Source organism: Anopheles nili, chromosome 3 (genome assembly GCF_943737925.1).
Source record: "Anopheles nili chromosome 3, idAnoNiliSN_F5_01, whole genome shotgun sequence".
NCBI lineage: Eukaryota > Metazoa > Arthropoda > Insecta > Diptera > Culicidae > Anopheles > Anopheles nili.
In genome coordinates, this window is record NC_071292.1 from 38,491,551 (window position 1) to 38,513,657 (window position 22,107).

General features: G+C 40.6%; 2 protein-coding genes across 2 annotated transcripts; one reads left to right on the top strand and one right to left on the bottom strand.

Annotated features, from left to right (window-relative positions):
• The first annotated feature begins 6,276 nt into the window (after positions 1-6,276).
• LOC128722809 (G-protein coupled receptor dmsr-1) lies at positions 6,277-13,187 on the top strand. Its single transcript, XM_053816489.1, has 6 exons — positions 6,277-6,345; positions 8,212-8,380; positions 9,669-9,795; positions 11,214-11,408; positions 11,503-11,651; positions 12,832-13,187. The coding sequence occupies exons 2-6, from the start codon at positions 8,272-8,274 to the stop codon at positions 13,185-13,187; spliced, it is 936 nt and encodes a 311-aa protein (XP_053672464.1). The 5' UTR covers positions 6,277-6,345; positions 8,212-8,271.
• A 3,335-nt stretch (positions 13,188-16,522) lies between these two features.
• On the bottom strand, positions 16,523-19,688 carry LOC128724206 (Bardet-Biedl syndrome 4 protein homolog). Its single transcript, XM_053817972.1, has 9 exons — positions 19,601-19,688; positions 19,221-19,479; positions 18,827-19,099; positions 18,609-18,762; positions 17,914-18,036; positions 17,552-17,636; positions 17,371-17,457; positions 17,058-17,257; positions 16,523-16,747 (listed from the first exon to the last, which is right to left on the bottom strand). Exons 1-9 carry the CDS (start codon positions 19,686-19,688, stop codon positions 16,523-16,525), a joined length of 1,494 nt encoding a protein of 497 aa, XP_053673947.1.
• Between the last annotated feature and the right edge of the window lie 2,419 nt (positions 19,689-22,107).

Sequence of the window (22,107 nt, forward strand, 5' to 3'; positions counted from 1 at the left end):
AAAGATCCTAAACAAATCCATTACAGTGTTTTTTGGTTCCTCAATGCTTCACTAGAAGGTTTTTTAATTTTGATTTACGATTATCAATTTGTATTGTGCAATATTTTTTATATGGAAATTAATAACATTAAGATTCTTTGAATATGTGATGTAAATTTGAATTATAGGTCCCTTACCATGAATAATGGTAAATGTTGCGTAATATGTTACATATCAAGATAATAATGGTGGTACACATCAAGATAATAAAAATGGTGGTCATCTTGCTAAGAGGTGAATGCAGCCTCAAAAGCTCAAAGTCTCTATAAATATAATGAAAAAAGGTCATCTTACGTTGTTAGCAAAAATATAGCAAGACCAATAGACAGGCCTACAACATTCATTGATCATGCTCCGAAGATTGATTGAAAAGAGGACGTGTTACGACACAAGCATGAAATTTGAACAGGTTGTTAACGTTTCAAACGCAAAAAAAAAACCGTCCATACCATTTGAACACAACATAATTGAGTAATTTGTGGAATTTTATTGATTACTACGTGAAATTGCTAATGAATGCAATCCATTTGGTGTAAAAGTTAAGAGAAACGCGTTATCGTCAGTCTTCAATCAATTTATTGACAGTTTTATTGACATGGTCATTCAATGTGGTGATATCCCGCTGTAATGGTTTGTGGTGGTTTTTCCGACGTTAGGCACCTTAGTAGACTTGCTATCGTCTGTCATACATAAGCCCGATGCTTTATTACCTGCACCATCGTATCGAACGTCTAAGCAACATTTCATACAACAGTCGAACGTGATCGGAATGCACGGTTTACGCAATGCAATTCGATACAGTGATAGGGTACAGGACATGGAAGATACGAATCGCAACACCCTTAGGCAACGGTTTTACCACTCTAGATTTGACGAGGGCCCTCCCTCAGCCTGGTCATCGGCTGAAGTGCTAAAGATAGGTGGCGAAACATTCGTTGATTTCTTGTACCATTAGCAGCAGCGCAGGAGCTCGCACTGGGATCGATGAACTGTGCAATCCAGGCCATTGGCGCTATGTAGAGAAACTTTGCCTTGTGCGGAAACCAATTAAGGACTATGTTTCAGATACCATCAGTACCGTAATTCAATTCATCTTTTAGTCCAAAACGACGTTGAAGGCAAAGTAATATCGTTCCCACCACGCATTCAGGATTTAAGTCCGCGGCTTGATAACAAGATAATGACGTCATTAATTGATAAGACACACAAGTTTAGAGAGCTGTGTTTTTTGATTGAATTGCCTATGCCTAAGACTGATTGAAATATCGACTCGATCCTACTTACAAGAAGTTTGTTTGCCGGCTTCTTATTTGGATAAGAGCTGCGAACCGAAATTAGCTGCTATTAGCTTAGTGTTGGTGCTAAGCATAAACCGCCATAGCTTAGAATAATACGATTACGAAAGCAACCCTCACGTGGTAACTGTTAAGAGCTTCAATTTATTATGTCACTGAAGGTGTTGAAGTATCACAAAATCGCCCATTAATTCACTGGCATGACGAAAATGCTGTGAGATCTAAAAAACAAGATATACGGGCAGCGAATCACCGTTTTTTTGTCTTTTGCCTTCAATCGCAATGATAAATCCACTATGTGTAGAGCAGTACACGTGTTTCCATTGTTTGATTCCATTTCGTATAATGGCTTGCTTAGTACGTCTTTTGACGTTTTCCATACTCGACTCAATGCGTTGACTTGAGAAGAGAGAGCATTCGACGAGCCAGTATAGGACATATTGCTGGTCCGGCAAAGAACTAACGTGGAGGAGTAACACTCCGAAAGACGAAAGACGGAGTAATACAGGAGGGGCTAGGAAACTGGATTCTTGCATCATACCATGATAAAACCATGGCAAAGAAGAATAAGAAGATGAGCCGTTATGAATTGGTCATCGAAGTCATCTTCACTCAAGATGTTCGATGTCAAGAATATTGATTGCCTTATTTCGGTAGCTTCTCATCGAAGATCTCGACGATCGGAAAGAAATTCGCTGACCTTTTTCTGTATTTGTCCCAAAAATATGTGTTATGGTAAATGTATTCAACAATTTAGGATTGCTTCATTAGCGTTAAATCACACCAGTTTAGCGAAAAAGATATTTGATGGTAAAATTCAATCAAGGTATCAAGTGTTATTCAGAGTTTACTGTCGAAGCAAGCGAATGTGATTTGAAACAGAACAATGTTATCGTGCATATATAGCATGTTAAAAATTCTGTCACTCACAATCAAAACTGTTTTTTATTTAATCATCTATTTTTCTTCTTCCTATTTGATCATTTCTTTAAAAACTTATTCCGTCCACCGATAATGGCTAAACAGATTTATCTGCTAGAGTTTATAATCGATTACTACTCAGCAATCATAAAATGAAATGATGCTTAAGACGAAGGTATTTCGATAAATTCGAAGAATTTACATAGTTCTTTAAACTTGTACGTTATTGCATTTAGGGGCTCTTTTACAGCTTGTTTCGTATTTCTAAATGCAGACATAAGCAATGTACGATATCTATATGGGTACATTAAATATATGCGTTCGAGATTATTCGGGGCGTCGATATTGTTAACCTAGATGTTAGCACTATAAAGCGCATATGCATTTCTTCTATCCTGTCTCTCTGCAAACGACTCTAGTCTTAGTAGAAATCAGGGTGATCGATAAGGTGGAAATGTATCGCGATCCGCTCGTGAAAGTTTACGTAGACCAAAACAGGAAAATTTATGGATTATTAATTCTTTTTTTTTACTCTTTTTTTCTGCCTGTAGTCTGCAATATTGCCATATTTATATTAAAAAAATGTAGCAGCATATTGTTCCAAGCTTTGCCGTAACTCAAGATGCCGAGGTAGAATTCGATTAGGAATTTCTGCGTGGTGCTTTAAGAAGAGTGTTTAAGTATCGATATATTAAAGAGCATAATCCACAATGGTTTCTACATTTCCGGTACTACCAAGAGCATGAGCGAAAAGAATATTGTGTTTGCTAAAACCCATCAAGCTGTCTCACATATTGGAGACCATAAAATCGATTGATTTTTTTGGAAAATATAGCAATAGCATTTCGCAACATAAAACCGAAATAATCAAATGATACTGAAAACGCGCCAAATCGTATATGGCCAATTTGTCCGCATTTTTGCTCCGTAACATCGGCACATCGCCTTTATGTTTAAGAAAAGAAGCCTTTTATACGGACCGATAAATAAACTATGTGTCATAAGCCCACCGTGCCGACACGTTATTGACGCACCATGTAGGCTGGGCCATAAATTGCAGAAATCTCCCCGTAACTGGAAGTTTCCATTCAATTGAGCTTTTAAAACACGCACATCGTGACCAAGTCCCTGAAAGGAATTAAGGCAAGCCGACGGCTAAGGTAAAAATTCAAACGCCTTTCTTCTTTTGTTGTGCGCCACGGTTTATTGCGTTCATGGGTTACCCAAGTCGGCCGTCGTTGAACGAGCGTATGCTTTGTGCCTCTCAAGTCCGAGGTCACGATTGGATTGTAAAAAATAGCAATTTAATCTCACGGCAGGTTCTGCAAGGTTTTCACTTTTAATGCCTTTGATGACTCCATTTTCTTCATTTTATTGGGGCGCTTCGAGAACGCGCGGATGCTGCAATGGTCCACTGCAGCTGTGCATCGATTTTTCGCGATTTTCTACTAGAATTGACCACAATAGAATTGTGTGCTGAATGGCGTGTAACTGGCTAGCTTAGCTCCTATTCCAACAAAAATGTACACTCATTCAATGAGTGAAGCTGTTTACGGTGCTTCTTTTACATCAATCACGCTGCTAGCAAATCGAAACCGACGTTGAATGTGAAAGTTGATTTCATTTTTTTGACGTGGACTTTGAATTCAATCTACGAAAAAAAGAAAGCAAAATACTTTGGTTTCGATTATTCACACTGTTCGGAGCCATTCCAGGGAGGTCTGCATATTAAGCTGAACGCAACGTCGTGTTCGTTTGATGTCAGGACAATCTTGGGTGGCATAAATGGTATTTATTCACCTTCGAAACCGGAAGGAGCGGTACGAAAATGGCGAAACTTCAATATTACGTACAATGGACTTCACAGGAATTGGCATGAACTAGAATTCATTTGGCCTAAACAGGCTTCGGTTGTTATATGATGAAGTTCGTCGAACCAAACCATCCAGCAAAAGAAATAATCGATGAACAAGCTTCATGAGATGGGAAACATCGAATAATCTTTTTATGCAAGCATTGCAAAGGTTGTTGATTTGCTTGCTCGACCGTCGAAATAAAGTTCAGCTGAAATGTTTTTCACCTCGATCATTTTTGTAGCTCTGCAGAATCGGATTTTCTTATGAGTTTGTTCTAACAATTTTAGAGAAAAATATAATTGATAATGATGAAATAAGCACGCTTTGAACCATTACGCTTTGAATCAAAAACTACATCCCTTGAAATTTTAACCTGGATGAAAAATATTTTTTTAAATGTATCAATTTTTATTTCTGCAAATAAACATGTAAAGATTGCAATAATTTTATTTTAATGCAGAGCTGAAGACTCGTTATTTCCATATTTTCTAAACATACTCAAAACGAATGTTTCCATAATTCATACATATGTTTTTTTATATCTTAAATTTATTATCGACAGCTTTAAGGTGATTATCATAAGTAAACCCAAAAAACTGTAAAACCCTACGAAACAAACAAAGAATAAAATATAAATCACGCCGAAGCACGTGATTTAACGCGGTATTTTCGAAAGTTGTGTTTGCGCCCCATAGTGTAAATTTTTGTATTTAAGCTCAACAATACATACAAGATACATAAAAATGTCATTGCTTGTATTACACCCGTGTTTTTACATTCATGATTTGATATGATCCTAGAAATCAAAAATTATCGAAAATGTAGGAAATATGATTGAAAAGTATACTGAAAACATACGGTTCTTTCTAGATGTACTAAATAGATATTCTTTCCATTCTATTCTATTTAGCTTTCTAACTAATTTCTATTGATCTCTATTTAATCTACCAGCAATTGAATATTTACAGCAAACTACACTTAACTAGCAATCTAGATGGAATGAATGAGAAACAATGGAATGGGTTTATTGCTAGTATTTTTTCTCAGCCTTCCTTAATCTGTAGTGCTCCTGTTACAAAGTATCAATCTTTTTAATTTAACTTCACTTCCAACGTATCCTTAAATTTGAGTAATCCTTTATTCTTTCTTTATTCCTCTCAATGCCTCATTATCTATTGCTGTATATGCATAAGCATTTTTGGTTGGAAATCGATTTCATTCATTTGTGAGAATGCATTGAGCCAATCGTTTTTTTACTGCTACTTTTCTCACTCGCTCATGAATAGCTCTGGTGCTGGATTTTCATGAGAAAACAGACAAATAAAAAAAAGAATCATTTTGGTAAATTTGCATTTGACGAGCGGATTAGCTGTAAATACGAAAAGCATGTCAATGCGATTACTTTCCAACCGGAGACAGAAGCGGATTGAGAAGTATAAGTACATCTCAAATCTCTTGCTAATCGCGTTTCTCAGTAAAACCCATCGTCCTATATCCAATTCTCGTCTTTGAACAGCTCGACGAAAAGAACCATAATGCTCTTTTCACACCGGTAGCCGACAAAATCCCAGTGTTCGAGGGGGAAATGTTGGACCATGACGGCGAAATTAAAATGTACTCCCGAGCGAAGATGCGTTCACTAACGGTTTGTTTCATTGTTCTCTCTTTCCGTGTCGGGATCTCCCGTTCGTCCGGTTTACGATTCCTTTTCGATCCGACGTAACCCCGGGATGGGTCTCATTGCAGAAGATGGATCCTTCAGGTCTCGGGAACGGTTGGTACGATCTAACGCCGCCTGGCGGCGTTGATTGATCCCGGCAAAAATGGAGCAGAGTACGGAGGAACGTGTCCTAGAATGGTTACACTACATCTACAGCAACGACACCACTACAGCCATCGTGCTGAACGTCACTGAGTTCCGGCGGCGGCTGCTGTACATCCTCGAAACGCGATTCACCAACATGGACGGAACCGGCACCGGCACCGGCGGCAACGTCAACTACTACCGGCATGCGTTCGAGTTTCAGAACATTACCGAGCACAACATCACCCAGGAGTACGTGAACGACTTCCTGGAAAAGCTGTTCCAGTCGCTGAACCGCCTGAACCGGTCGTCCCCCGACCAGCCCGAGGCGGACGACGTTGAGGCGACGAATTGCAGCGACTACTGTAAGGGCGCTGTGCGAGAAATTTTGCTCGAGTACAAACTGCTGCACGGCTACATTTCACTTGTGGTGAGTTCGATTTCATTCAGCTCTAATGGTTCCGGCGGGACTCCGATGGGAAGTCGAACTTAACCAACACCGGGTCACGGCCACATTGAATCCTGCATTGAAGGTCACGTAAAGGCCTCATCGCGCGTTAATGATGGATGGCCACCTTGGGCAATCCCTGGGCAATTATCGGGCTATGATCGAATTCGCTGCAATTAACGAATCCCATGCAGTCGACATTCGTCTCACATTTACGTTGTAAATGGTGGAAATCATTAACTTTCGTTGCGCTTCGAATCACCCAGCTGGCAACTGCAGTGAGCCATTAAGAGCGTAACACGAACGAACACCATCTGTTTGGAATTATTTAAGAATAAATGCTTCTCGCAGAACTCCACTCGGTAGAGATGTGTGTTCTGTACGTTTCGAGCACGGCAAGGAAGGAGCTTTTGTAAACAGATTTGCATAACAAGACAAGAACCGGAGCTTCCTATGGTGAGATCAGATCTTGCAACTAGGGCAACCGTGCCAGAAGAACTTGAAATATTACCTCCCCGGACATCTCCGAAGTATTCCTTTTATGATTACATTGCTAGCATGCCGGCAATCCCAACGGAATAAGTTCCTTGCGAACGTGGCACCGCATGAGTGCACGTTACGCTGTGCACCTCGAAACACACTGTGTGCATTTCTTACTGTGCAGAAAACGTAGAACGGACACGTGTTATCTAGCGTACGCATCGGGAGCAATGAATTTTATTTTTAATTTTATTGGTTTTTTCGATTTACCATAACCATGGAAGAGTTATTAATTTTGGCGTTTCATTGGTCTAAACGGTATCTCTCTCTACTTTGCTGTTTTTGCCACCTGGAAATTGAATTTTTCACGCTCTTGCTATTCCTCTTGTTTAAAATGCAAAATGTTGAAAGTATTGCTTGCACACGTGTACGCATAATGAAACGAATTTGAAAGGCTCTTTTTGGCGTCTTAACGTAGCTTCGTCAATAGTTTTATGCTTTGGCAGAATTCGTTGAGAATATCCTTGCCTGTCGCACTCCGGATTATCTGGCACGTGCGGGAGTATCTTACACCGAACCGACTGGAGAAACAAATACAGGTACACCATGCGCCATGAAGGTATGAGCTGTGCTGCGAAAAGCTGTAAGCCGTAAGTTCTACTGCTTTTTGTGATACAAACTTTTTACGCGTGTAATTACGGAACGGGTCCCCGCCTACGAGCGCGAAGCAGTTGAGAAAATTGTATTCACAGTAGCGTGGAGTCATCGTCATCGTTGGCAAGGCGACTTGCACGTTGTCTGGTTTTTCGTAAGCCAAACGATAAATCGCTCGCGAATAAACAAAAACGCCGTTCTCATAAGGCTTATGTACTTTGTCCAGAATTGCCCATGTACTGGTTACGTTCATTTTGGGAGTAAGTTCGTTTCATGTGTAGAAATAATTCTACCTTTTAAAGCGATTAATTCAATTATCCACAATGGTTGAGAGAAGTAAAAAAGTAACTTCCAACACGCTCGATAGGGACGCATGGATAACACTTATTTTCGACGCAATTAACACAGGCTCGAGCCATGATACGGGCGGAAGTTATGCTAATTTCACCTGTTTGCAAATTGACAATTTTCATGTAATCCCATTGCACGGGTGACACCGTGTCGAGTATGGAGCCGGAATTGGCCTAACACGACCTAAATTGGTAACGTAATTTTACCGGATACGCTTATTTTGAATGCTAGTGATAACACCATAATTTGTTGTGATTGCTTCGAGCACATCGAAACGAGCGCTATGGGAGCACAGTTGCTTGTAGGCCTTGCAGTCTGCAATGATCGATATGTATAATCACTTCCGTACTTTTTTCTCCACAGATATGTTTCTTTGGTACGATAGCTAACATACTCAACATTATAGTCCTGACAAGAAAGGACATGACCAAAGTGCCCATCAATCGAATTCTAAAATGGCTCTCAGTAACGGATATGTTTGTAATGATCGAGTATATACCGTTTGCATTTTACGTGTACCTCATACTTCCAGGTGAGTTTATTTCCGTCTAAAAATTATTTCATAACTTTAGTAGGGATGCAGAAAAATAAAAACAATTGTTCGTATTAAAGCACATAATACGAGTTTTGAAACGTGCCCAGTGTGACGAAGCCGAGCTTTATGCCATATTATGCATTCTGCTTCGAGATCATTTCTTTAGCCACTCTTTAAGACGCTGCGTAAGATATAAACAATTGGTTTATTGGTGCTCTTTAGGGAATATTTTGTGCTGTCGTACTGCCAGCCTAGTACTTCAGTTTGTCTTGGCCGTCTGTACGCTGATGAAACCTCATAAAATAGCGCCAGTAGGATTAGTGTTAATCTCCCCTGACGAAAGCGCTAGATAGGCGGCGTCTTTGTTCATCTCGGTTCGATTGCATTCCACTTTTTCGCACACGAACGCGACGGAAGCAAGCTTTTGGCGTTTCCCACTTATGCTTATCAGCAAGGCAAACCGTACAAATGTCCTTGACGTATGCGCAGCACACAGAGAGATAAATAGATACTTTTGTGGGTTTATTTTATGTGGTTCGAGTTTGTTGACCTTCACTCATGGCTGATTTACACAGGCGATGCCAGAAGGATCCTAATTTGTCAGCTCGATCCATCCATGCAGAAGGGATGCGCGAAATCTTTTTCGAGTTTTTCTCTTTTTTTTTCAAATTGTAGAATGATTTTTCTTTTATTTCATGAAAAAGTGTCTAGTACTTTCTTAACGTGTAACGTCAGTGCTATGCTAACCTTGCATTTTAAGTGAATAGTATTTGAGGTTGATTGTTTCATATATTACTGCTGAATAAAACACATACAAATATTTAAAATTGGTTTCGGAATTAAGGTTACTGAATTTAAGATTTTACATTGATCCTAACGAAATGAAAATAAATACTATTCAATTTCAATTATGTTTAAATTATGTTATTATTTCAATTACGTTAAAATCACATCTACATATGCTACAAAAACCGTCTGTTATTCTTCTACTTTTATACAATTTAATATAATTGGCTACCCTACAGTTTCGTTTGATCATAGATGATGATCATTTGTTTAAATAATTATATAACAAATAAAGCATGTACACATTGTTACGGTCAGACTCCCTTTGTTTTAAGTCTCTCTGTTACATTCACGCATGCTATAATCCATTTACAAAATCATACTCTCTGCGAGCTGTGGGTATTTTGTGGGTATATGATGATAATGTCCCATAGTACTCTCGATTTTTATTCCTTTCTTGTAGCCACATTACACTATCCGACCATTTTTCTTTTTGCAGATCGTCAAGACTATCCGTACTCGTGGGCCGTTTACTTGATGTTTCACATGCATTTTACACAAATCTTACACACCATTTCGATACTGCTAACGGTCACACTAGCTATATGGAGATACATAGCAATTAAGTAAGTTAATTACCGGAATTAATTACTCATTACATTATGCATGACCTGGAATGGTACAGAGCGTTCAACGTGTTGCATAAATGTCTTCATCGCCGGTGCTTATGGCCCAAGCAACCCCATTCCCATTGCTTTTTAGGAGACCTTGTTCCTTATCCCAGAAGCATGCGGAAAACCTCCTGCGGAAAATCTTGCACTTTATTTGTTGTTTCTTTTTTCTTTACCAACCCAGCGATAATCATCAACTTTGCGGCTCTGCAGGCATCGAGATCAAAGGTCTTTGGTAGCCTTTTTTCCGTTGCGGACGAAACCGCCACGAAAAGCAAAGGGTTATACTTGTTTGATTAGTATTTTAATTGAATTTGTCCCCGTCCGAGCAGTGTAAGGTCGATCACGGACCGCATAATAATTGGTTTCAATTTGATCCATTCTCCGTTCGACTCGGAACACGCCGAGAATGTTAGCCAAGTTCCGTTTTGGGAAAATTCCAGTGAAGGTTGTTTATGCAGGCCGCGCAGAGACACACTTTCAAGGAGGCATCCCGCCGTCTACAAGATGAAAGAGCATACCATTGGCAACAATAATGTTTTAATCATTTTCGGTGGCCTATTTTACGAAAGCGCTGGCCATAAAATCGGTTCACACCATGCGAATGGGGTTAATTGCTATCGTTTTTTCCTTGGAAGTGACACCGTTTGTTCCATAGTACCATCTGCCAAGGCAACAGAATCCTGTTCTTTGGCGAGCCATTTTCCCTTTGCATTCTCAGCTCCATGACATGAAAGTAAAAATCGCTCCATGGAACGGCACATAAAGTAGGAAGCTGCTAATGGAGCTCCACTGGTAGCGACATTGCGCTTCTCATTAAAGCAGATATTGTAGCACGGGAGGTGCAATTGGGCGTAATAGAAAACATCTGCGGCCCTCGGCTATTTACATTAGCAGTCATCATTTACGGTCTTATTAACTACTTGCCCTTGCAGGTCTGGCAGTTTCTTACTTGTTTTACAGTCGCTTGTTTGAAACTGTTGCATCTGCTTCACTGCAGCTTGTCAACAACAAGATCGACCTTATTTTTCTTTCGTTGGACTGCTGGGTCTGCAGTTTGTGTTTAAAAATTGCATGGATAATTTTTAATCTCGTTATTTATTTAAAAATGGCTCGGATATTCAAGGTGTCAAGAAAGACTTCGTTTCACTGAAATACGACCTGTTCAATGGGTTTGTTCCGTTTCCGTTCCTTCGATAACGCCTAAGCTGTTCATGATGACCAAAATTTGCTTTCGGCTATTTTGTTTATGTGTCAATCCCTTATCTAGATGTAGCTTCTTTTGCCTTCCGGCCAATCAGTGCACGAAATGAGGTCTACGGCGCCGATGTCGTACTGTTTCTAAGTTGCTTTCTTTCTATCAACCGTGACAGGCATCCGCATGGTTCGCTGGCCATTTACGCTCAATCGAACTACGGCCAGGCTATCGCGCTGTGCTACATCCTGGCGCCAATTTTGTGCTTTCCAACGTACTTTGTCTGCACGATACGGCAGACGTTCGTCTTCGAGGGCGACACTCAGGTGGTGCTGTTCCACGTCGACATGGATGAGAGTACAATTGTCTACCGGTAAGTAGCGTTTCAATCGGGTCATCTAGCACCAGATCTTCGCGCCGCCAAATCCCAAAGCGTCTCTAACCACCCCCAAACAATCACCGGGCAGGTACAACTTTTGGATTCACTCGGTGATTATCAAGCTGCTTCCGTGCATCATCCTAACCGTCATCAGCTGCGTGCTGATCCAGGTCCTGTGGAAAGCAAGCAAGAGGCGTCTCAAGTTGAAACAGGGTGGAAATTACACGAAAACGAGCGGCCCATCCGCGACGCCGCAGAGCGAGGGCGTAGGCAGCAACGTGCCGGCGACCGTCAGCAACGGAAACCGGTGAGTACGTTCGAAAAAGCCGTAAAACCTGTCGGTGAATTGTTCTCCCGAAATAGAACGCCGCATTGGATGAATCCAAAATGCTGCTATTATTTGCGTCACGGAACCATAAGTCGAAAAACTTGTGGTCGATTAAATTACGCTTTGCTTTTGAATAATTTTGCGCCGTCTGTAAATGGCTTTTCAGTTCATTTCTGATGTGAAACGTACCACAAAATAGCGCGACGGTACGAACGTGTAGCTAGAACATTTGAAAGTGCTTTTTTTTGGAAATGGGAGTTTATCGAAACACGGATAACGGTAGTTTTGAAATGAATTTTGTACATTTTGAACAGAATGAATGTTCCAAGAATCTATCATCGTCTAGGTTTGTTTTATAACTTTTCTCATTCACCAGCCAATTTCTCAGTACTAGTCTTTTGTCTCCGGATATTGAAAAACCTCACCATGAGCGCTCCGAAATGACGCAGGCTATAAATAATTAGTCCCATTTCCATCGAAAAACGAGGCCTGCAAAACTTGTCGCAACGGGAACATATCCTGTATCTATTAGCTTGAGAAGGATTACATGTGGAACTTGTGGAAATCCGTAACGATTAACTCACCGGAAAATCAACTCCAGGCAAGTTGCTGAGGTCTCTTTCTCTTCCACTGTAACCCCATACAAAATAGATTGACTACCCAGTGGTTCTACTGCAAATATAGAATGAAAGATTAGGGATCGCGTGTAGGTGATTCCGACAAGTGCTTTTGATATGAGCTAATATTAGCCATTGAAATCCTAGAGATGTGCATATTTCGATCAATTCCGGGAAACTAACACTATTAGTAAAGGAAGTTACGAAAAAGCCAGACAATCATATGATTGGATAATTTTATTTGGCGATACAGGGAACATAAACTTGGCTCAAGGAACGTTTCGTTTATTTGCGGAGGTACAAAACTATAGAAACGCATTTACTTTCACTTGTCAGCTGGTGTTCCGTGTAACGTAACGTCGTAAGATTATGTTTTTTGATGAACGAATATCTTATAGCCTTATAATCTATCCAAGAGCCGTTATCATCTTGCTGGTACAAGCTAAAGCTGTTTGCATTATCATTTCACAACTGCAATTATCCCCTGCCAACCCGAAATCACACAGCCACCCGAAAACGGATCGACGAGCGGACAGGACAACCACCCTTCTGGTAGCGGTGTTACTGCTGTTTCTCTTCACCGAATTTCCCCAGGGCATTCTCGGGCTGATGAGTGGCATGCTGGAAAAGTGCTTCTTCCGCCGTTGCTACGGGCTGTTCGGGGAAGTGATGGACCTGCTGGCCTTAATTAACGCTGCCATCGGATTCGTGCTGTACGGGCTGATGTCGAAGCAGTTCCGGACGAGCTTCAAGTCGGTTTTTTTCAAAACTCCAACCCATAGGGCCGAGATTACTCGCATGACCGGCGTCACGACAACCTGTGTCTGATCGTGTCAGGCACGCATCCTGCACCTTCCCGTCCAGCACCTCTGATGTCCTTCCCTAGCACCGCCATAAATACCCATGATTGAGATCGAGCTTTCATGGATCCGCTGCACTGCTGTTGTTACCCCTGCTTATGCAAACGCTCAGTTTGCGTTATGAACGGTATTGTGTAGGTTAGGACACACGAAATAGTTACCCTGTGCCGCTCGTGTAGCGACGTGAAAAGAGCGAAACGTAGTGACAAAGATGACCTGAGCAGCTGATGCGTTACTTGCCGAAATCGGTTGCAATCTAGCCGCGACCGTAGAAGAAGGTAGCAGCAGTAGATAATTCAACCGGTTCGAGTTCTTTCTGGGCTTCAGCCGAGAATTAGAACCCTGTACAGCGATTTTGTACACCGAACGAGCCGTACGGCCCGTAGCAAAAAACAAACCCGTTTCCACCATTTGCCAGCCATGGGTTGGAGTTGTGATTTTTATCGAAAACCGTAACGCTACTGGAATGTACATAGCACAGTTTCATACCGTATTGAATTAATTTTGGATACAGATACAGAGAGAATTAGAGTTCATTAGAATACTATAGTGCATAAGAAGTAGCAGTCGTCTGCTGCATAGTGTGTTAAAGTGTTAGAGAAGTATAGTATGTTTTATTTACAAAACGCATTCAATTAGACCTATGATGAACGAATTGAACAATACAGCAGATGGACAGGAGAAACAAGAAAAGCCCATCACTTTTGATGAATGCTGCTGTGTAATAATGTGTCACTATTTTTAAGAAAACAACCCACATTAGCTCGTTAACCAACCAATCAAACCACGATATTGCTCCAATGCTAACGAATACAATGGACACAGTGAGAGCGTTTGGATTGATGGAGCTCAAAGCATCTCCAGCTTCAAGTTGTAGCGATTGTCGACCCCCTTCCCCCGAGCCCACCGGTGCCCTCTGCGAAGCAATCCTCCACAGCAACGAGCTAGCCGGTTGTTGGGCTTGGCTGCTTCGTACAGTGCCACCCTAGAGTGTAATATCCTTGCACAAGGTCCAATGAGCCCAAAAAACCTTTATCATGGATATTCGACGTACGTGGCGAAATAATAGCATGGCGATGAGCGAGTGTGGTGCGAGTGTCGTGGGCGGGAATGGCGCACGAGCGATAAAACCTTCGATTTCACCCTGCTTCGAACAGGGAAACGATTCTGGACCAAGCGCCTCCCAGCGGCCAACGCATTTCACATATGGATTTTCACTTTCACGTCGGTTGTTATTATTTTGATCATCGATTTAATTGCTACAACTTTAAGAACGTCGCCTCCCTAGGAATCCATGCTTCGAGCAGGAGCTTCTCCAGGAAGCACGCGAGTGCTGAGCGATCGGGAAACGCAAGTTAGTGAAGCTGCAGGAGAGGTTTCCAAAACGAAACTAGTGTCAATCGTACAAAACAAAGATCGAAACGAAACGAAAACAGGATTTCACACACGGATGTAATTACTTTTGTACACCGTAGGACCTTTCAGCACTAGAGATAAAAAAGCACCAGGCTTAACGGAGAGAAAGTACAGTACATACGGCTAGCGAAAGCGATGAATGCCTGTTACTCGGTAGAGCTTATACACCCGCAGGGCAGAGGCAACAGGGCGAAATTGAAACATATGAATGCGGACGAAATCGATCCAATTCTAATTAGTGAAAATCGAATTTAAAACGACGAACTTTTTTGACATTTCTCGCCAGCGGCGTGCGTGAACCGCAACGAGGATGCAGGGCTTTTGTCGACAGACTCGTAATTACCTTGAGCCTCTAGCTACGGTGCAGGAAGCACACCGAGATACGCTGTGTTTTTGTTTTTTTTTTTAATGTAGATGTGAAAATATAGCTTGACAAAAACACAAATGTATCGTCAATAGAGCTTTAATGCCTTTTGAAAGAACGTGAACACTGTTTACTGACTCACTGGCAACGAAGATTCATGGCATGGGGAACATTCGAATTACGCTGTCGCGATAAGCTTCTGAAGGCTGTGCTGAGAAAACAAATGACGCAGTTAGCAGCAAATATATGTGTGATAAATATACGAATTGTTGAACTATGTGGTAAGTAAGGATGCCATATTTATTTTTTAATTTTGATATATTTAACAGATCCTATGACACGTAAAACATCACAACGCAACAGAGGGGGATCTTGCTTTGCTGAAAAAACATATTGTCCATATAGAGTGTGTGAAATACTTTCGGGTTTTGTTGATTTACACCAATATACGAAGAGTCCGAAAGAAACATGTATCATATTGTTTTCTATTTATCATTTTGCATACAGTAAACAAATATGCTGCATTGCTGAACAGTCTTCGTTGTGGCTTTTGCGACAGATTAGTTTTGTCCCAGTTTTGGCACGATTAAGTACTTGTAAACGGTAAATTTTCGGTTTCTTAAATTTACCGTAGCCTGAGAGCGTAAATTTTTGTTTGTTTGTTTTTCTTTAAGCCCCTTCTTAGGGAGCTCCGATAGTGGTATGACTGTTTCCAAGCAGCATTTGTTTCAAGAATTTGTGTTCGTGTTCTCACATTCAGTTGGGCATACGCAATGCAAACTCCAATCAGGGTGGAGCAATTAGTTCAAATTTGCCTATGGCAAGCCGTGAAGCGATACAATCGTAGCATCGTGCCTCTGCATAATGCCACATAGCTAATATAGGAAGCCGAACAAACTTTCGGCCAGCTTTTTTTGTTTTTGTTTGGGAGTGTTTATTTAGAAGAAGATAAAAAGGTCACCAGCAAGAGTCCGCTCGATAACACTGCGTATCGGAACAAAGCGAGAAATCTGCCACGGTGGAGCTGCGTCCAGTACAAATACGGATTATCATCATTAGCATCTCAACAGATCATCATCACTTAGTAATTGTCCATCGTTTATTAGCCTTGGGACGTAACGTGTCGTCTCATCTCTGTGCGGCCGTTATGGCGTCTTGCCTTCATTATCCGACGTGCTGCATAAAATCGCCGTACCAGTCCATGAGTGAACGAGAGAAAACGCGTCCACAGGATAAGCCCTGTCCACGATGGTGGACATCGGAGAGCCAAAGCCCCCGTTCCGTCTGTTTCGCCTTCGTTACTAAAATTATTCATCGCACTCACGGACGGAAGGTCCGACACTGCCAGGAATCTTAGGCAAGAGTCCCTTGTCTACACCCGTCATTCCTGGAATAACGGCGTAAAAGGATTAGCGGCAACAAAAAAATAATAATAGTAATATAAAAACTCACACAAAAAAAGCTGTCCACCACCGGACCTTCTTTTGTTAATCCTTTCAAGAAGTCTGCATCTCGCCACCGCATCAGGGCAGATCGCCGTCGGAACCATCGCCTTCGATGTTTTCTTCGCACTGTGCTACCGAGTGTTCGCCATCCGTCATTCCGGTTACATCCTCCATCCTTGGATCCTTCTCGGTACGGTCAGGACCCCCGGAGTGTCCCGCTTCCAGCATCGACGGGTTGTAGGCCATAGGTCCGCTAGCAGCAACCGCAAGTGCCCCGTTCAGGCGGTCGGCCATCTTGATGTACTGCGAAAGGGGTTTATAAAGATAGCGGATACCGACATAAAAAGGCGCTCGTTGACACGAAGCCAGTAAGCTCACGCTTCGAGGGATGTAGGAATGGACCACGGAATGGCATAGACAATCTCCACACTTACAGTGACCGGACCTTTTTTCGCTTCCGTCCTCTTTTTTTTATTTTAAGTAAGCGAGTGCTACCTCGTCTCATCCGACGTACCCACGTCTGCGTTGATGGGCTTGTTTTACTTCATTTACCCCCTTCGCTGTTTGATCCCGCTGCGAGCCACGACAGCGAGGTCAACGTAATCATACTCACCTCCCGGTGCACGGTGATGTGTTGAGTCATCTCGAGAAAGTTGCTCAGATACAGCACGGATTGGTCTGATTTTCCGATTTCGTAACAGTACAGCGCAAAGTTGAGATAGATTAGCGGGTTTTTGATGGCATCCGGAAGCATGGTCGACTTCTCCAGCGAAAGGTAAGCGTTTCCGGGATCATTCAAATGCCGCAAGCAGGCTTGTTGGATGGAAATTGCGATGAAGTGAAAGAGAACCCCGATTAGAGTTTTATACATTTCCATCACTTTTCTTTCGCAACTAAAACTTGTCCTTTTAGCGATAAAAACTTACTTCCAAGCAGCATGTAACTCTCGGCGTTCTCCGGTCGTAGACTGATGCCGGCGGCCAGTGTTTGAAATGCGCTGACATACTGTTGAGCTTCAATCCGTGAAAGCGTGGTAGGTAGAGAGAGAGACGCATTTTCCATAGTTATACCCAGTTGTAGCCGCTGCGAAATTTTGAAACAACTTACCGGTTACCAGCACCAGACCGAGATTGTACAACGTATTAAAGTTTAACGGTGTTATCCAAACAGCTTTTTTCAGGCACGAGATGGCCTGCAATACCACACGAGAATCGTGCTTTAATAATTGTGCAATAAAATTTCAACTAGCCGAAAAGATTATTCTGTTGTTTCATAGGGTTTAGAAAAAACACCATTTTGTTGATTATTATGCGCAAATACTCTCGAGGCATTGCTTCTAAGATCCTGCTAATGATGCGTAGCGTTTCAAGCGATAAAAAGTGGACAGGACTTTTCACCTCGTCCCGTCATGTCTCGTCAACCGTTACTGGAAACTAAGTTCACATTTAAGCAGGATGGGTATTACGTACCGCAATAAATTTTTGCTTTTTGAAAAAGCACAATCCGATGTTGCTCCACACCTCGGAGCTTTCGTCCGTCAGATTAGATATTCGTTTGTATTTGTTGAGTGCACCGTCGATGTCATTTTTCGACTGCGAGAGCAACAACCGCCCACAAGTGATAAAATACACAGAATTAGATGATGAATTAAGTGAATTAGACGCAGAGTTTTCCTGTTCGCAGAATGTCTACGTGAATACTGGGATTTCCAGTGCTCTTGTATATGCTGTAGAGCTATATTTATCTACAAAAATAGCTGGCAACGTTATTGAGAGTTGCATTTCTTCTGATTAATTTAGAATGAGAAATGCTTCAGCGTCCTTCAGCATACAGCGGATGAAAGATATTAATGTTTCTAACGCGTTAGTTACAAAGTTAAAATCGTCACATTTGATAAATCAAATATTGTGCATACAAATTCGTAAAGCCTGTCTGCTAATGAATATCTGTTTTGTAACATAGTTATTTTTTGAAGTGTATCTGTGCTGAGGCTTTGGCACGTTGGTTAAAGAACATCCAAAACAGAAAGAAATCATGATATAATTCAATGTTATACTATTTGAATGCATGAAGCAACTTCCTTAAGCAAAAGTAATTTAGATTTTCAAGAACAAGTTATAAGTAATGTGCTTGGCAGTAACGCGTTGCGTAGAAGCGAACGTACTTGCAATATTGATCCCAACGCCAGCAGAGCATTCGTGTGTTTGGAGTCCGTTGCCGTAGCATCGAGCAGCTTCTCAAACGCACGCTGGTACTCGTTGATTTTCAAATACAATATGCCGATCTGCGTCATTAGTGCTACATCGTCCTGCGTAATTCTGCAAATGACGAGAACGACATTAAACCGTGCTGATGGCGTAGTTGCCGCACAACCGAACCTACTGTAAGCAGTTTTCTATCATTTCGATCGCTTTAATGCTGTCTCCTTCTTCGATGTAAATTTCGGCCAGAATTTTGTAACTTTCCACGTGCTTGCCGCAAGTGATGGCTTGCTTGAGATACTCCTTCGCCTCACCCAAACCGGCCTTTGGTTGGCCAAAGTGCTTGTAGTACAGCTCTCCTATGTGGTGGTAGATGTCATAATCGGGACGTTCGAGTAAAGTCTCCGCTTTAAGAAACACCTCCAACGCATTACGGAACTTGCCGATTGAATAGCTGCAAAGGCAAAGCGAAAGCCACGACAGGAATAAAACTTCACAGGACCCATAAGGATTCCGCTTCGAAAGCACCGTGTTTTGTACAAAAGCCAAGCACCGTCGTATCGTTCGTAACTCACAGCGTTTTAGCAAGCTCTTTGTAGTTTTCTGGCTCCTTTTGGTTCAGTGCGATGGCCTGCTGGAAGCAGTGTATGGCTTCGGCTGCGTCACCTTCCTCTCGCAAAATCAACCCCTTCATATAGTAGAGGTATTGCTTGTCGTAGCAGATGCTCAGTTGACGGTCAATCAATTTTTTGCACTGCTCGAAATGCTTCCTTGTGTATAAGCCATGTACCAACCAGTTCATATGGCGATTGGTGACACTTTGGGGTTTCGTCGCTAGAATTACGCACATTACAGAAAGGTCAAGTTATGCATTTTAGGGGTTTGCGAAGAAAACTTCCTGTGTATCACTGTTACAATGCATGTGGGATCGACTTCGTCGCGTCCGTGCACTTACACCCATCCGACGTCCGTTGTTTGTGGGCTCCAACATTCGGACCTCCTTCTTGCGCTCGTCCATTGCAGTAAACGTATCTTTCGGACATTACTGTTCGTCTTGACGAAACTCCAATTACGCTAAGTTTTCTTGGTTGAAGATTAATTCCTTTTTCGTTTTGGTTATTGATTGTCCACAAAATAGCACAAACGACTGTCACCGACGTCCGAAGAAAATACAAGTTTTGCACGGAATTGTTGACATTCTTTCGTTACCCTTAGCAACCACGTTGAATCATATCGGTTTGTTCTACAAGACAACAAGGCGATTTGTTCACGTAGGTTCTTCCACCCCATGAAATGACACATTAGAACAAATTCAAAAAGTTTTTTTTGATTTATTTTATCAATTGCTTTCTTAAGATTTGAAATTGAAAATGAATATGAATACGAATGTTTTACAATAATTGTTTTATGCAACAAATCAAACATTACTTGCAACGGCTGGTGCAGGGAATCTTTAGTGCAGATGTGAAACTGCAATTAGCGTTTTATTGTTAGAATTCGATCAATAAATTAAACATGTACCACTACTTCATCGATAAAAATTCTTTATTTGTCAATTGTATATTTCTTTGTACAGTTTACCAATCCCTTCTGTATGAGATAAATTTTTTATGGATAAGTTGTAAAACGAAAGTAATTTACCAAATATAGTGTAAAAATGTTGAGAAAGATTAAAAATTGTACATAGGATGGAAATACATTGGTAGAAATGGGTTACAACGAGTGAATAAATGTAAAATGGAAATAAAGAATAAGGAACATGATAAGCTAACGTTCAGTGAAAATCGTTATAGTACAGTTAATAATCGAGGGTACAAAGTTAAATTTAGATCATGAATATTTTTGAAGCGAATTTCAATAGGGCTGATACGCTCAGTCCAATATCTAAACTGAAATGTAAATGTATCGTTTAAAGGCACAGATTTTTTAAACACTACCCTCCTATGAAAACTGCAATCTTATAAATAAAAATAATATCTTATAATAATAATAACATAAATAATATCTTAAAAATAAAAATGAATATGAATAAAAAAATGTATAATTATAATAGATATGATTTATACATAAACCAATGTGATTAAAATAACAACATTTTTAGAGCTATTTATTGCCAATCAGTTTTATTTCATAAAGTACAGCAATCGTATTCGTTAAGTTAGAAGCGGGAAAATCAAAAACGTTCGGAAAAATATACTTCATCTTCTTCTTAAATGGCTGAACAAGCGATGTACGGTTGTGTTCAGATAGAGTTTTGTGACTTTGTTTCATTTTCATATATTGTCATCTTTTCAATTGAAATCAAATAGACTTTTACGACGGTTTCAGATTACTTTATTATAGTATCTCACTTTTATGATTGACATTTGTCACTACAGGTTACATTGTATTAAAGTTTATCGCTTCTTGTTTCTTTCTCTAGCTTTTTCATGCTAATGCAATTAGAGGATCTTTTTAAGCCAACAGCAATAATAGTCCTAGTTCAAGAAACAAACAAGACGATAAGTAACATAGATTTTTTTAGATTATATTCTAATTTGAACAAATTTCAATTGATTGTTCGATTATCTTTGGAAGTTAATTACTTTTTTTCAAACACCCGATGGTGTTTAAGGTAATATTTGATTTATTTTAATCTAATTATTAAAAAATATAATGAAATTGCTATAATTATGGCATAGTTGTCAGTAAAATACTATTTTTAAAACTTAGTTTGGAAGTTAAACTAGTAATACATACCAAACATTAGCCGTTCAAAAAATAAATTACATTTGGAATAATCTATCAATACGACATAATATGATCAAAATGTATGTTAGAACCTCCTCCAAGAAGTGTATGTCTACAGTGTATGTTTATGCGTTACTTTTCTTAACGTCGAATATAATTCTTATTTGGATCTAAAACACTTTAACAACTAGAAGAGGTGTAACGGGACAAACAATGCTCCAATAAATAGGCTCAGCAAAACGGGTTTTTCTTCTTCCTCAGAATGTACTAGATTGTAGAAATCGGTCAACAAACAATCATGATTGTCGGTGCTAGAAAAAGGTTCAGTACACTACAAGACTTCTATCTCTCTTAAAAGTATTTTAGATCAGTGCAGTTATAGTGTAGAGTATCGCCCAGTTCGGTTGCATTTCCGGTTGGTCTGGAAGGTGTATGGGTTAATTTTCTAGGGTAATATTCATTTGCTGTAGACACCACAGATGACATTACAGTCCTACCCATTCTACGCCTTTGCTAATGCTTTTGGGGGATGTAACAGTTATTCATCATGCAAGAATACCACTTTTGCCCACTGGTACTGGTGGTCTAATATACTTGTTGTTTGCTTTCATAAAATCCTTAGACATTCATCGCCAGATAAGAACATCTAGTTCTACTAAACAGTAGCACAGAACATATTGGTAAATTATGTGGTTTCACAGTCCACACCGTTCACTAGTAACAATATCTATT

What these genes read in the sequence shown, in the direction of transcription:
- LOC128724206 (XM_053817972.1), bottom strand. Translation starts at nt 19,688, where the DNA reads ATGTCCGAAAGATACGTTTACTGCAATGGACGAGCGCAAGAAGGAGGT. An exon ending in ATGATAGAAAACTGCTTACA is followed by an intron (nt 18,763 to 18,826) that starts GTAGGTTCGGTT and finishes CGTCATTTGCAG; the next exon opens with AATTACGCAGGACGATGTAG. An exon ending in CGTTGGGATCAATATTGCAA is followed by an intron (nt 18,037 to 18,608) that starts GTACGTTCGCTT and finishes TTGCTCTCGCAG; the next exon opens with TCGAAAAATGACATCGACGG.
- LOC128722809 (XM_053816489.1), top strand. Translation starts at nt 8,272, where the DNA reads ATGACCAAAGTGCCCATCAATCGAATTCTAAAATGGCTCTCAGTAACG. An exon ending in CGTGTACCTCATACTTCCAG is followed by an intron (nt 8,381 to 9,668) that starts GTGAGTTTATTT and finishes TTCTTTTTGCAG; the next exon opens with ATCGTCAAGACTATCCGTAC. An exon ending in GAGAGTACAATTGTCTACCG is followed by an intron (nt 11,409 to 11,502) that starts GTAAGTAGCGTT and finishes ATCACCGGGCAG; the next exon opens with GTACAACTTTTGGATTCACT.